A 14,940-nucleotide genomic window follows, 5' to 3' on the forward strand; every position below is an offset into this window, starting at 1 on the left:
ATCACATAGGCCTACCCATCCATGCAACTATGCCTGTCTAGTGGGGGGCCACCATCAGAGACAGATCAGAACTGACTAGGATTGTAAAAACCCAAGTTTCATTCAAGCTGCTGCTCGGAAAGTGCTCCCATTCACGAGCCCTTTCTTTGCCTGTGGCACACAGAACTGAGACAGCAGATGGAATAATGGAGAGAATATGAAGGGAAGGGACAGTAATGTCAAGAAATGATTAAGGAAAAAAGAGATGTTACCTATTTAGTTATTTCGAGTATCTCTTGCATACCCTGTACCATCACCAGTAATTCTTTAGCTTCCTGGCCATAGCCAAAGACATTTCAGATACTCAAGAACTGGAGTAGTAAGAGGAATAGAAAGCTAAAACCTCCCTGCTAAGGCCATGTCTAGGTGAGAAAAGATGCACCAGTTTAACTCGATATAGTTAAACTGACACAAACCCCTTATCAGTACAGCTTAATTTAGTAGTTCACAGATGCAAGATACAGAACAGAAGAGAAAAGACGTTTCCTGAAGGTAACTAAGGCATACCCCCACAATTGAAACCATGCAGGTAACGAATCTTGAGAAATTTCACATGCCTACACCCCTGTGGAGAAACTGAACAGACTCCTCTGACCTGCTCTGGACATTTAAGAGGACAAAAGACTTGAAACTGTATCAAGTGACTGCCCTGACCTCGGAAGAGGGTCACTTACCCACAATTTGACTGGCATGAACCTGTGACCCCCCCCCCCCCCCCCCCAGAGACAGGCCATGTGAGAGGACCTGAAGTACTTTAGATATGCCAGGGTTTCCATGTGAAAGGTGGTGACTGCCTGCTAAGCTAGGGTTGTGTATATCAGCTATTTATTGTTAAGATACGTTTCTCTGTACATTTTTGTTCTGAATAAACAACACTTTGCTTTATGAGAGGCAGCTGATCCCTGGTTAATCTTGCTATTGCCCCCGAGAGAACAAAACTGCAAGGCCTGAGAAAGACGATGGCTGGAAGCCTGAGCCCTAAGTGGCGTGGTCTTCAAGGCAGCCATGAGGGGGACACAGGTGCAGTTAACCACGGGAAACACGACATTCACCTTGGCAAGAATATGTTTATCTTTGATGATGTACTCATAGGTCGTGAGCAAGACATTAAACTTCCCACTTCGAAGCTGAGGTACAAATGCCCGTCTTGCTGCGGGAGAGCCCTAGGAAAGGAGGAATGGGAGGAAAAAAAATCAAAGCAATGTAACTTCCAGCAGGGGGCACTACTGAGGGCTTGTCTAAAGAGTGCAGTAATACACACTGGAGGGATACAAACGCTAAAGCGCACCAACATGCTGCACGTTAACTGGCCTGTGCAGACCCTGCTGGCATGCACTAGAAGTTCTAAAAAATGTACCCTAGGGAACTTTTAGTGCAAGCCAGAAGCGTCTACACAGGCCAGTTAGTGCGCAGCACGCAGTGCGTTGCAGAATTCACACACCCCTCTGGTACACACTGCCTAGACGAATCCTGATTATTAGCAACAGGGTGGAAAATCCCATGTTCCAGACTGGAAGGAAAAAAACAAAAACAAACAAAAAAACCCAATCTAGGTTGCATGTTTATATAGACCATGGCAATTAGCTTCATTCTCTTGTTCAAGTATTCATACCCAATACAGAGAAGCGCAGTTACTAGGCAGCTGAGGTTTCATTTGATAAAGCGAATGAATGCTGCATTTTTATTGGGATAGGTACTATCCCTCAGCGCTCCTTACAAAACATACAACCCAAGGTTTAACAGTGAAAAGGGTAGGACCAAACCCCTGTACTTGCCTTGTAGGAGACCTTCACCACAGAAGGAGCCCATTTATCAAATTCATATGCCCAGTTTGACAAAGTTCTAGAAGTCAGGAAGAGAGAGAAATAGAGACCAGTAAAATCACCCTTGCACAAAGGACTCCAAACCTTCTCTAGCCCAAAGCAGCTCCCATTGGTTGTAAAATCTTAAACGTCTCCAACAGCTCTTGAGAAATGAACACACTTTATTGCCAACTAATAATTCTTGCTGCAAAATACATTATCCAAGACACTCGACCACAATCCAAACAACTCTCTGTAACCATCATGAGATGTGGCCACACCACTTTCTTGTCCACCAGGAAGAAGAGTTACTATCCCACAGTAACTGTGGCTCTTGGAGAGGCATTGCCCATCTAGATTCCGCTCTTGGTGCACATATGCCCCATGCATGAGAGATCAGAATATTTTGTCCAGCAATGTCTGTTGGGGCCACCCTGCACTCTTAAGTAACCTCCCCTCCCCCTCACCTAGGACATAAAGGGCAGAGTTGGCCCAACCAACCCTCAGTTCTTTCACCAGGACAGGATCCCCTAGGAGCAGAGCTTAGAATCCCCCAGGAATAGAGCGTGGTAGCTGAGAAAGAGGGCAGGTTGTGAATCTGGGTGGACAGCACTCTTCAAAGAACCAGTTACTGCCAGGTAAGTAACTGTGCTTTCTTCTTCGAGTGATTGTAAACACAAATTCTGCTGCTGGTGATGAGAAGCAGATGTCTATTGCTTGCAGGTGGGTAACTGGAGTCTTACTTAAACAGTGACTGCAGGACAGTCCCACCAAAAGTGGCATCCAATCTGGAGCTTCTATTAAGAACTGTCTTGTAAATGTGTTGCTCAAACTCCCGTAGCTGCTCTACAGGTTTCTCTGTTGTGTGTCCAGGTTAACTAAAACTTACCTATATTACATTGCTAGTAACTATGTGTGATGGGGTGTCCACCCCACACAGCAGCTGGAAGGGTTAAGATGGGTAAGTGGGTCAGGTAACTGCGCAGGCTGCATGTGGAGAAGATGCCAGGGAGCAAGGGTTGATTAAACGAAGCTCCGCTGGGCAGGAATGGGAGGGGACTGTATAAAGCCCAGGAGCTGAGAGCAGAAGGGGGCTGTGGGGAAGGAGTCTGCAGTCATTCCCTGGGTGAAGGGAGATGTGTTAGGACTATAGAGGGTAGTCCACAGTTCCTCCCAGGGAGGCTGACAAACCCAGAAACGGGGGGGAAGCCAGGAAGGTAGGAGAAAGCTCGGGGGAGAGTAGCAAAATAGGACAGTGCAGGCCTTGGCTTCTGACTGTAGGGCCCTGTCTGGAACCCAGAGTAGAAAGTGGGCCTCGGGTTCCTCTACCAGCCACTGGGGACATGACACTGACCAGGCAGAGGAGAATGGACTGCCTGCTTTGTTCCGGAAAGACCGTTACATACCCCAGAAGGGAGAACCATAGAGTGACCTGGCTGGAAGGCTAAGTCACAAAGAAGAGGCTGTGGTTCCTGGAGCGAGAGGGTCTGCAGGCCAAGATGATGCTGGGAGAGACACTGCCAGTGGAAGGCGCAGCGCCTGGCCAGAGCTAATCCCCAGGAGGAGGCACCACTAGCGGTGAGTGAACGCCATGACACCATAAAAAAAGAGAACTACATTAACACTATATTATTACATGCAAGGCTACGTCAGTCACACGCTGTGCAGAGCAAGTGGACACCACAGGGTTTCTGCAATGGTAAGAATGGATGGAGGGATCCTTAGGCCACACAGCTTTTCTGCCCTTGAGGAGGAGGGCCGTGAGGGCACTGAGGACACAGACATGGCCCCATCAGACGCTGCTGGCCAGAATAGTCTGATTTGACATGTGCTGGGTGCATCTGCCTCAAGAGTGGAATCAGTGTGGGCAATCGCTCTAGAAGAACCCTTCTGTAAACCAATGCACCAGGGACTGAACTGGAAATGTAACACAACCCAGTCATGTGTGCACACAGCTGAGTGCTGTCTTATGTTATTAGGCAAAGATCTGTTCTTTTGTGTAACAGATAAAGAGAGGAACAGTTCTGCTACAAACTGGAATGCCTGAATTCTATTTCTTCACACCAGCTCATTTATTTGTTAAGCTGACCTACTGAGTTGGGAAGGTGCCTTTAAACTTTTTCTGATTATTTAGATTAACATTATGAGAAACCATGTTGACTAAGAGGTTATGAGCCAAAAGTCTATGTTCCAGAGAGAGCGGGGGAGGAACAACAACAGCTTCCCCTAAACTGCCTCTCTTTATTTCTCTTATTTTTAGTTTGTTGATGTTAATTGTATCCAGGGTAACTGTGCCATCATTTGCATTTCTAGAGTTGCCGCTTTTATCTAAGGATCTCAAAGCACTTTACAAAAGCTCCCCATCACCCCTGTAAGGTCAGCATCACTACACTAATTTTGCAGATTGGTAAACTGAGGCAAAGCAGCTGAATGAATTCCCCAAGGTTAGCTAGAGAGTCTCAGTGGCAAAGTCAGGAACGGAACTCAGAATTCCTGACTCCCTGATCCTCCCTGCTCTAACCTCAACGCCAGCTACCTTCCACAGCACAGCTAGAATTAGCATTGATCACTACAAACTTCTCCTAAACTTCCCAGGGCGTAACCCACTATTAGTTCGAGCATCACACTTACGAGAGAGGTACTATAATGAGGAAGGGTCCATTAATACGCTTGTGCTCCATGAGGTATGTGATTAAAGCGATGGTCTGGATCGTTTTGCCCAGACCCATTTCATCCGCCAGGATGCCGTTCAGGTTGTTATTGTACAAAGAGACTAGCCATTCCAAACCTTTAATCTGAATAAAGAGAGAAAGGAGGACGATTCAAAGAATGTAAACGAAACAGGATGTGCTAACAGGGGGGGAAAAAAGCCACACTTCCCTGTGAATTATTTGCAGCCACTCACCTTACACAACACGGTAGATGAATTATTTATAGATTATTAAACCTCTTGTTTTAGAGTTAATTATCTCAGAGAGCTCCCTGGCATCAATCCATTCCTTTCCCTTCTGGATCATGTGTACCAACAGAGAGCTCTCTTTAATGCTCTTTGCTTCAAGCTATGGAGGCCAAATCTGGCTTATCAGTTATTTTATAAAAGAACCGCCCCCACCCCGTGCTCCTCCAGAAGCCAGGATCATTTTATTCTCATCTGCATCTCTTGGAACTTTAATATCTTTCTGGTTGTTTGCATGGACTGAAGGGAACAAACCTCCACTCCCTGCAGTGGGGGTGAGTCAACAGGCTCTCATCTTTAATCCCCAAGATTTCACTGACCAGTGCTACACACAATATTATAAGTAAGGTCTTATATCAGGGCTTATTGATAGGCACAAAAAATTAGCCTTTCCACAGCGCTTTGCATCTTCTAAGTACTGAACAATTATCTAATTACACCTAAAAAATGCCAGATCACTTCTGTTGATTCACACTTTGTTCCTCATAGACTTCAAATGATTTAAGTATTATCCAGTCACCTTCAGCCTGTTTGGTGCAATTCAGACACGTGTGTGTGTTTAAAACTTGCTCATCAGCTTTATTACGTTGTGGATTTGCTTATGGAGGTGCTTGCAATTCTTGGAATTAATTTTGCTCAGCACAGTTCAAAAGGTAAGAAATAATCACCAATGAACCCAAAATGGATTTGAATAAATGCACTTGCAGATGCAGCTGAAATATCAAAGCAGATAGAAATAACTGGGCACAGTAAAGGACTGCCATCTGTTTAGAGGTGCGAGGGAAGCAGGATAGGAACCGAACACCAAGAAGGGTGAAACCAGTTGCCTGGAACAATCTCAGGAGGGTTTATGTTCAAATACACGTCACAGTTCCTTCTCTAGATTGTAAGGCAGAGCCAGGAGTGCAATTTACATCTGATAAATAATGGTAACACTCGGAAGGGATATTCAATCTCAATCTCTGACGGTTAGATGTGAGGATGAGACCTAACGTGGGAGCTGATTTCAGTTAATGCGGAGTTCTAAAGAAACCCTCATTTGAGCTGCTGGTCAGAAACAGGATACTGGACTAGATGCACCTCAGGTCTCATCCAGTCTGGCAATTCTTAGGTTCTCCATATGCTGCTGAGCATATCCGAGGTTTATCAGATACACTGTACGGGTGCATAAGCTATGTCAGTCACCCTCACCCGGAACCACGGCACTTCCTCTCTCAGTTTCTCACCTGATATTGTTTGAGGACGCCATTGACCATAAGCGTGGACTGTTTGTCTACTCGTTCAGTGACCGCATGGGCCACAGCATAGTAAGACTGCAATCCCCTCGCCAGAGCTTGGGAGACCCCGTACTCGTCATCAACATCTTGCTTAGCATTTCTAAATACATAAATAAAATAAATAAATAAAGTGGTTTGAACTGATAAGGAAATAATTCTTCTCACTTCTCCAGGAGACAGGCTTCCCTGCAGCCCAAAGACCTCCTTGGGGATCCCATGAAGACTTGGATCTCATGGGTTCTTTTCTACACAAGTCCTGCCGATTTATGAACATCCAAACCGCAGATGCACTTTTGAGAGCTCCAGGAGCTTGACTTGAATGCTAAGAAAATTCTTATTGCCACATCATCAAGCAGCTTATGTTTGTTTTAAAGGCGTTACTGTTTCAAAAAAAACAATTTTACACACACTTTGCCTATTTCCTCATAACTATATTTAGCCATTTTTAGTTTCTTCTGCCAACCACTTATTAGCATTTCCTGGTGTGATGAGAATCCCCCCTTCCAACGGATGTGCCAGAAGCTACTCACACCATAGGAAGTATCATTTGGTGTTAAGCCTAAGTGCAATTTAAGGCGTGCACACTTTTCTGATTTTTTTTTTTTTTGCGCATCTCTGAAAGGAAATTAGGAAGCTGTAACGTGAACAAGACAAAGGACATGCAAGACAGAATTGTTCTGCAGACACACCTCCACCTTGAGCTTGCATGCAAAAAAGCATGAACGAGGATAAGATTTGTGAGTATGGCATGTCTAAGTTCTTATAAATATTAAAAGCAAAAAATGAGGTTACAGCCACAGTGAGGTGCAGGTTTACAGGCACAGAGCTATAGCTGCTGAGGACAGTCTGCGCTTTCTGTAGGTGGCAGTAATTTTTGTCTTTATTCGGGCAGTGTTTGCTACCGTGGGAACCATAGACTCTGTATTCCCTGACTTTGTGTCATGTAGAATGTCAACGTTGTATTATCCTGTTTTCCCTCCATTTAATTTCCTTAGTTTAAAATAACCAACAGCTCATGAAGGTGCATTTATGCCAATATGGCTATATCCATACCCATGGGTGCGTATAAAAACAGCACACGGTATACTTAGTGGAAAAGGATGCACATTAGGCTACTGTAATACGCTGTCTTAATGCAGGTGACTCCCTCTCTCTGTCTATACTGGCTGGTTCCTAGCAAATGTAATAGCCTACTACTGATTGACAGCTGAAGATTCTCCTTTAGCACAAGTGATGCTGGCTCATAATTATGGAGCTAGCAGTTAAGGGTTCCAGCCTGACTGATTGATTAAGGACTTAATTCAGGACAGTCATATGACTTGTGTTATGCCGGAGGTCAGACTAGATGATCCCAGTGGCCCTTGTTGGCTTTATAATTTATGACTGACGTTTGTAGGCAGTGTTTTTGTAGCTGTGTTGGTCCCAGGATATTGGAGTGAGAAGGTGGATGAGATAATATCTTCTATTGGATCAACTTCTGTTGGTGAAAGAGACAAGCTTTTGAACTTACACAGAGCTCTTCTTCAGGACCTCTAAAGTGTGTCTCTTTCACCAACAGAAGTTGGTCCAATAAAAGATATGACCTCACCACCTTGCATCTCTCTACTGATGTTTGTAGGTATGTAAGCATGGTTTGTTATGCTATTTTTGTCTCTATACCTTTTCCCTTCTCCAAATGAAGCTAAGGAAGCATTCCTCTGTGAGAAGGAGGATACCTAAGCATGAAATTTTGTATTAAAAAAGCAGCACCCAGGCAATTTTCCCTGCACTTTGATAACAAACATATTAATTTCTTTTCAGTTTTCAAAAAACCTGGACCAATATAGTCAAAGCTTCCTGGAGGGCTAGACACATCATTCCTATTAAAATTAACAGGAGTTGCCTTTAAATCTATTAAGTCAATTTGAATATCTCAGGCTTAATCTTTAGGTAAAGACCAAGTATAACAAATTAGAGCCCCCAAATGTCATTTTTAGGGGACACTGGGAGGGAGTTACAAGCAGAATTTAAAACATTGATGCAGTGAATGACTATGTGGGGCTTACTCAATAATGTGCCTGGCATCGACTTCTGACACATCATCACTGTCTGGATCTGGGATCTTCTTCTTCTCCTCTACAGGCAGGGAAGGCTGAGCAGGTTGTGGCTGCTCCTCTTCTTCCTCCTGCCAGAAATTGAAGGCCACATCACTGAGACTATCAAGTTGCATACAATCATCCTCATATACAACAGAGATAACAGTGTTGTGTGTCCTGACAGTAAAGCAGAGCTGACCAAGTCTGCATAAGACACTTAACATGCAGCAAACTCTTAAAATACAGGCTGCAGACCTTGCAAAAAAAAAAAAAAAAACCACCACTTTAGGGAGACCTTTCTTTCCTTCCCTCCTATCGCTGAAACTCTGTAAAGCATACAGCTTTGTTCACCAGCTGGTGATGCAGGAGACTTCAACAAACAGAGGAAAAGAAGGACAATACACATGCCAATTGATTGGATGGAATGCATCCAAGATGTATATTTGCAGATTCTCCATGAATAGGAATAACTTGAAAATGCACATACAAAGCCACAGAATTTCTTTGCATCTCTCTGTAGATCTAGATACCACAATTGTACTTTGTGACCATATTTGTGCCCCTTTGTATCATTTTCTTTTGGAAAATGGCAAAAGAAATCTTCAATCACAATTGGGTATAATTAAACCTTAGGCCAAGATTTCCAAACACAAGAGTCCTACACCAGTATTTAGGCACCTAAGTAAAAGCAGCCCCTTTTTCAAAGATGGCGAGCACTTGCTTTTCCTATCAACTTCAATGAGATTTGTAAATGTGTGGCACCTCGGAAAAATCAAGCTATTTGCTTTGGTACCTAAATAAAACCCTGTTTTGTTTCCTTCCTAAATACAGATGGAAGGGCCTAATTTTAAGCAGCCAAGTTTGAAAATTTTCCATGTAACTTCTAGAACACTGATCATTCGAAGCAGACATACAGACAGACCCTACCTCCTGCCCCACATATTCTAACAACCCAACCTCATTTCTCACAGGGATTTTTTTTTTTAATTCTTTTTGAGGGGAGTGGGAACTTCCACTTTGTGGGCAGAATCATGTCCTGTCCCTAAGCTGTCAGTGTAGAATATCAGTCAAGTGTATTACAAGGGACAAAGCAGTAAGAGGCAGGAGGTTGGCAGAGATTAGTGGCTCAACCTTATTTAAAAAAAAAAAAAAAACCCTCCCCGCAGCCCCAAATTGCAGAGTACTCAAAGATTCATGGTGCATCTTGAATAAGAAAAGCCAGACTGGGTCAGATCAATGGTCCATCTAGCCCAATATCCTGTCTTCTGACAGCAGCCTATGCCAGGTGCTTCAGAGAGCATGAACAGAACAGACAATCATCAAGTGATCCATCCCATGCCACCTTTTCCCAGTTTCTCGAAAACAGAGGCTAGGGACAATTCAGAGCATGCTTTTGCATCCCTGCCCAACCTGCCTAATAGCCGTTGATGGACCTAACCTCCATGAACTTATCTAGTTCTTCTTTGAACCCTGTTATAGTTTTGGCCTTCACAACATCCTCTGGCAAAGAGTCCCACAGATTGACTGTGCGTAGTGTGAAGAAGTACTTCCTTTTGTTCATTTTAAATCTGCTGCCTGTTAATTTCATTTGGTGACCTCTAGTTCGTGTGTTATGAGAAGGACTAAATAACATTCCCTTATTTACTTTCTCCACACCAATCATGATTTTATAGACCTCTATCATCGTCTCTTTACTAAGTTGTCTCTTAATTAAGCGTTAGTTGTCTCTTAATTAAACTGAAAAGTCCCAGTCTTATTAATCTCTCATCATATGAAAGTTGTTCCATATCCCTAATCATTTTTGTTTCCCTTTTTTGTACCGTTTCCAATTCCAATACATCTTTTTTGAAACGGGGTGACCAGATCTGCAAGCAATATTCCAGATGTGGGCGTTCCATGGATTTAAAAAGAGGCAACACGATATTTCTCTTATTAGCTATCCCTTTCTTAATGATTCCCAACAACCTACTACTTTTTAATATATACATGGCTCCATACTGTTTATGGACCTCCAAGAACCCATAAGAAACAGTCTTGGCCTCTAGGATCTTACAGATCAGGGACTGGATCCTGCAAGACAGCGGAAGACAGGAATGGAGCTCTCCAAAATTGTCCTGTTCTGTGTAGGGATGTAAAAATTAGTTTAAAAAAAGAAAAAATCTGTTTAAATGTTCTAAAAATAGAAACATGGAGGGGGGGAGCTGTGCTGGGCTCTGCTCCTCTCACTGCCTAGCTGCGCTGCAGAGCTGTAGGTGGGCAGCTCTTGCTGGCAGGGAGCTGAGCCAAGCTGCGACTACGCCCCCACTGGGTTCCGCATCTTCCCGCGAGCCAGAGCTGCCCAGCTGCTCTGGCTTGCGGGGAGCCCAGCAGGTCCCCCCCAGTTTAAACGTAATCAGCTGTTTAAAACGTTTAAACAGCTGATTACCGTTTAAAAGGTTAGGCTTTTACATGCCTAGTTCTGTACACTCCCCCTGAAGCTTTGGTACTGACCACTGTTGGAGACAGGACACCAGGCTAGATCGACCACTGGTCTGACCCAGTATGGCCATTCTGATGTTCTTAAATCCTTATTCACATATGATGGCAATGTCAGGCTACTATCAAAAGTAAAGGTTTGCAGGATTGTGTCGTAGTTAAGACATAACCCAACAGAGGAAGAGACGCCAAATGGAAAGGGGTTGGAAATATGGCAGTGGGAGGATTTGTTTTCACACTGCACACCTTAGTTCTTTCAAGATTTATTTGTTCTAAATGGACTCATTTTAGCTGAATTGACAGAATATATTTGAAAAATAATACAGGATTAAGTTTAACTTTTTTTTTTTTTTTTTTTTTTTTAAAAGGTCCACTGGTTTTTTTTCTATTTTAAAATACAAAAGCACACAAAAAATATGACTTAAGGCACATACACTTACCTCCTCCTCTTCCTCCGACCCACTTTCTTCACTGTCAGACCTGGGAGCTACTTCATATCTAATTAAATACAATATTAATATTTAATATCAGTTCTGATTCTGACAGTGCAGTGGACAAACATGAGAATAGCTTGGTCTCTAAAAGCCTCTGAACTCAAATTAGAGTGAGATTTGAAAACAGAAATTTGAAACATTTTTTTCCTTTCTAATCCCAGGTTTTAGGGCTCGGTTTTCTAGTGCTTAGAAAAATTTACTGAGCCTGGACGCATAAGTAGAGGACCACCAATTAAGCAACTTCTGCAACAGTATTTCGCACAAAATTTGTACAGCTGTCTGACAGCTGGAGTAAGGTAAAGGTAAGGCTTTCTCATGGTAGAACATACTTCTTTCCACCCTTTGGGATTCACAAGATATTAGGCTGGGCCTAGGCTGATATTTTGGGCTAAAAGTGCTTTTCTTCCTGAACTGACTATAGGCCCCAATCTTGCAATGACCTCTGTGAGGGAGGAACCTTGGACACACACAAACATTGTGGGATCAGGGCCAGCACCCCAAAACTGATGTCAATTTTTACCCATTTCAGTTAGAACATGGAACAGGATGTGTAAGCAAAGCCACAGAATGTATTACAGCAAATGCAAGGCAGTCATCCTTCTGGCACAACACCAGATGGCAATCTGGGAACTGGTGATGGCTTACCCTGGGTTCATTTCTAACCAGGCCTCCAGCTGTCCAGCCTTCGGAGCGTCTGTGCCAGTGAGGATTTTACCGCTTTCCACATGGATCACTTTCACAGGGAGATCACTCATTTGGCTGGTCTCATCCAGAGGCTGAGAAAGCACAACGTATTTACATTTACATTTCCGTATTCCATCTGGGATTAAAGCTTCTCTGTGCTCTATTAGCCAATGATTTAATCAAAACCAGTTAAGTGTTACTACAGAAATATTTAGGGGAAACCCACTAAAAAGTTTTAAAACATTGCTTTACCCAAAGAATAAGCAGATCAAAGCTATTTTTTGTTTTTTAAAATGTTGTTTTGTACTCTTTAACAAAGAAGAAATAGGAAACCCACTGTCTTGACCTATCTGTCTGTGACAAAAAGTGCTGCTCGGAATTTGAATGCATGAATAAAAGAATTCTCGTAATGAGAAATATCTTCAGCTTCTCTTATAAATTCATTTGCTACTCAGTACTTCCTTTGCCACAAGTAATCTTGTAAATCCTTATGCACTTGTGTATCTTCCAGAACTTTTGTTCCACAGAATTCACTGGGCCTGCTCACATGACTAAAGTATGGCTGGATCTCTCTTAGGTTCTTACGGCCCCCCTACCAGTACTATGTGAACACCTCACAATCTTTAATGTATTGATCCTCCCAGCCCTACTGTAGGTAGGAAAGCACTGGCATCCCCATTTTACAGATTTAGATTTGCCCAATGTCACAGAGGTTTGAAACCTGTGGCAGGGTTGGCAATTGAACTCCAGTCTTCCAATCCAAGGCTTGTTTTCTATCTACAGCCTTCCTCTCCTATGTGATGTATCTAAGTGCTTGCAGGATTGGAGCCCTTGTGAGCACACTGGAGCTGCTGCTGGAATTAGCAGTGAAATGGCAGCTTGGAGAGGCTGCCAGAACCGTTCACACTGGTGGAGACAGACACTACTTTACAAAGTTGAATATATTCTATTTTGGAAAGTCTTGATTTAGCCATCTACTGCACTACACTTATCACGGCTGTTTTCCTTTCAGTCCAAAAGATCATCATAATTGATCCTGTCAGTGCGTAGCTAACAAACATTTTCTACCCTACTCGGAACAACATGAAACAAGCTTCTTGCGCTTACTTCGCCATCCGGTCCAATTGCAGGAGTTTGCCCTTCTGCATTCTCTGCCTTCTGAAAGAAAGGGAATATAACTAATAGCAACCCATTGCTAATGGAAACAAAAATCAAACCCACAATATGAGCACTGCCCTGGAATCACGTGCTTATAATGCAAGTAACCCGATTCAAAAGAAGGAGCGTGAGAAGGGAGGACACAGTCAATTGCAGACGCTCCTCAGGCTGGAACAGATTTGTAAATTAATTTCTTGCCAAAAAGTCCTCCTTCAAAAGAGCTAACATTTTAGACTGGTTTAGCACGGTCATGAACTATTATATTAGGAGTGATGCTTTCAATTACTACAGCCAAAACAGTTGCTCTTCCCTCTGGTTTTTGCACAACACCTATCACCACAGCATACAAAACCAGCTCTTATTAGTAAAGAAAATTCTGTACACCTTACTACTAAAAGGAAATCAAAATAGTTCTTTAAAACTCAAGAGGTGCCATTTTAAAACTCCTGGAATAGAAATCCCTACCCTCCCAAAAAATAACAAAACTGTTAGTTATCAATTTTACCAGCTTGCCCCCTTGTATTCAAAACATGGTTCTCTTCCATATTTACACAGTGGAAAAAAAACCAAAATCTGCTATTTTTCCAGCTTCAGTTTAATTAATGGCAATTTATTAGGGAAACTTTACTGCAAGTTTTTTGATCTGGCGACTCTCACTAAATGAGTTTGTGCTTTAGAAAACTTGTAGTAAATTCTCTCTCATTATATTTAAGTTGGCAAAAAAGATCAGGCATCAGTTTCTTTCACTACACTATTATGGAAGAAAATCACATTGTAGTGTTGAAAAACTAAGGAAAACAGCATGAAGTTTCTGGTGTTTGGGATGAATTCTCAGGTAGGGTAAACCACTTAGTGGTATAGCAGGTTAGATGATGCATTTAGGCTTTGAGTTCTGGAGTCCCAAGTTCAAACATGGCATTTGATTACAAGAGAAGTGAGCTTGTTGGTCTCACTCTCGTAACATCTATCTATAAACAAACAGTCTCTACTCAACAGCCGCCCTGAACTGCAAAGGCAGGACTAGTACTGGTCAGAAACAAAGCATGACAGTAGAGACATGTCTGGAGCAATTTTCAAACCCCTGGTTTACTCCAGACCTGGCTCCTGCCAGAGCTAATAATCGTAGCAGCAAACAGGTTTCATCATTAAGTCACCTTCTTCTTCTTTTTCTTCTTTTTCTCCTTTGCCACCTGTGCAGCCTTGTGTTGTCGCACCAGCTCAGTCAGGTTGGCCACATACTCGTCTGTCTGCTGGAGTAGGTATGCCAAGCGCTTATCTTTCTTCTGATCGATAAGCTTACGGTACCCTTCTTCATCCTCAGCCTAAAGGAAGAGGGAAGGTTAGCAGCCTTTCAGCAGCGAGGTGAAATTTAGCCAGCTAAAACCTCTATGCAAGCATGTTGCAGGCAGTGTAGATCACTCAGCTATCGAACATTTGGGGGAGGAGGGAGTGTAAAAACAGTTTTGCAGTCCCATGGGAAACCTTACCATCAGTCTGCGCATTCTCTCTTTCTCAATCCTCTCATTCTCTTTCTTCTGTTCTCGCTCAGTGTTCGCATGGTAAGTGGCCACAGCTTTCGTAAGCTTTTGAATTTTGCCCGTAACGGATCGATGGTATTCTTTGAAATCCTTGGCATGCTGGAGAATGCTATTGAGGTATTCCTGAAGGGACAAAGCGATGGCAATTGGGCTAGGAAAACAAGATACACATACTAGGCATCTATTGTTCTGCACTGTAATAGTTCATGCCTTTTTACACTAAGTGTTTGGTGCATGGATTTAGCAGAGAAAAATAAAACTTTTCCTCTTACCGTAATTTGCCCCAAATATATTTACCATCTCAGTAACAACCCACAATTTAATGGCATCTGTGTTCTAACTCTCTCTACAGGAAAACAGTAGGTGCCCAATTCCCAATGAAATCCTAAATTCCTTTCATTCCTTTGAAAATCCCAACCTACATAACAAAAAATGTCACAGG

The 14,940-nt window shown here is 42.9% G+C and overlaps 1 protein-coding gene across 6 annotated transcripts in view; it reads right to left on the minus strand.

The window, feature by feature from the left end:
• Nucleotides 1-14,940, minus strand: part of SMARCA4 (SWI/SNF related, matrix associated, actin dependent regulator of chromatin, subfamily a, member 4) — a 53,105-nt gene that overhangs the window by 17,741 nt on the left and 20,424 nt on the right. For 4 of the 6 annotated variants that reach the window (XM_067560554.1, XM_067560551.1, XM_067560553.1 and 1 more), the window contains exons 10-19: nucleotides 14,448-14,621; nucleotides 14,115-14,282; nucleotides 12,910-12,960; nucleotides 11,764-11,894; nucleotides 11,065-11,122; nucleotides 8,120-8,238; nucleotides 6,024-6,174; nucleotides 4,473-4,636; nucleotides 1,815-1,881; nucleotides 1,092-1,202 (exon numbers count right to left, since the gene is read on the minus strand). In XM_067560554.1, coding sequence (XP_067416655.1) covers nucleotides 1,092-1,202; nucleotides 1,815-1,881; nucleotides 4,473-4,636; nucleotides 6,024-6,174; nucleotides 8,120-8,238; nucleotides 11,065-11,122; nucleotides 11,764-11,894; nucleotides 12,910-12,960; nucleotides 14,115-14,282; nucleotides 14,448-14,621 — 1,194 coding nt within the window. Of the gene's footprint in view, nucleotides 1-1,091; nucleotides 1,203-1,814; nucleotides 1,882-4,472; nucleotides 4,637-6,023; nucleotides 6,175-8,119; nucleotides 8,239-11,058; nucleotides 11,123-11,763; nucleotides 11,895-12,909; nucleotides 12,961-14,114; nucleotides 14,283-14,447; nucleotides 14,622-14,940 lie in introns of all 6 variants that reach the window. The other 2 variants (XM_067560549.1, XM_067560548.1) reach the window with 2 other exon arrangements.

The sequence above is a fragment of the Emydura macquarii genome, unplaced genomic scaffold (genome assembly GCF_026122565.2).
Source record: "Emydura macquarii macquarii isolate MOO-44397 ecotype Brisbane River unplaced genomic scaffold, CSIRO-AGI_Emac_v2 contig_2292, whole genome shotgun sequence".
Lineage (NCBI taxonomy): Eukaryota > Metazoa > Chordata > Testudines > Chelidae > Emydura > Emydura macquarii.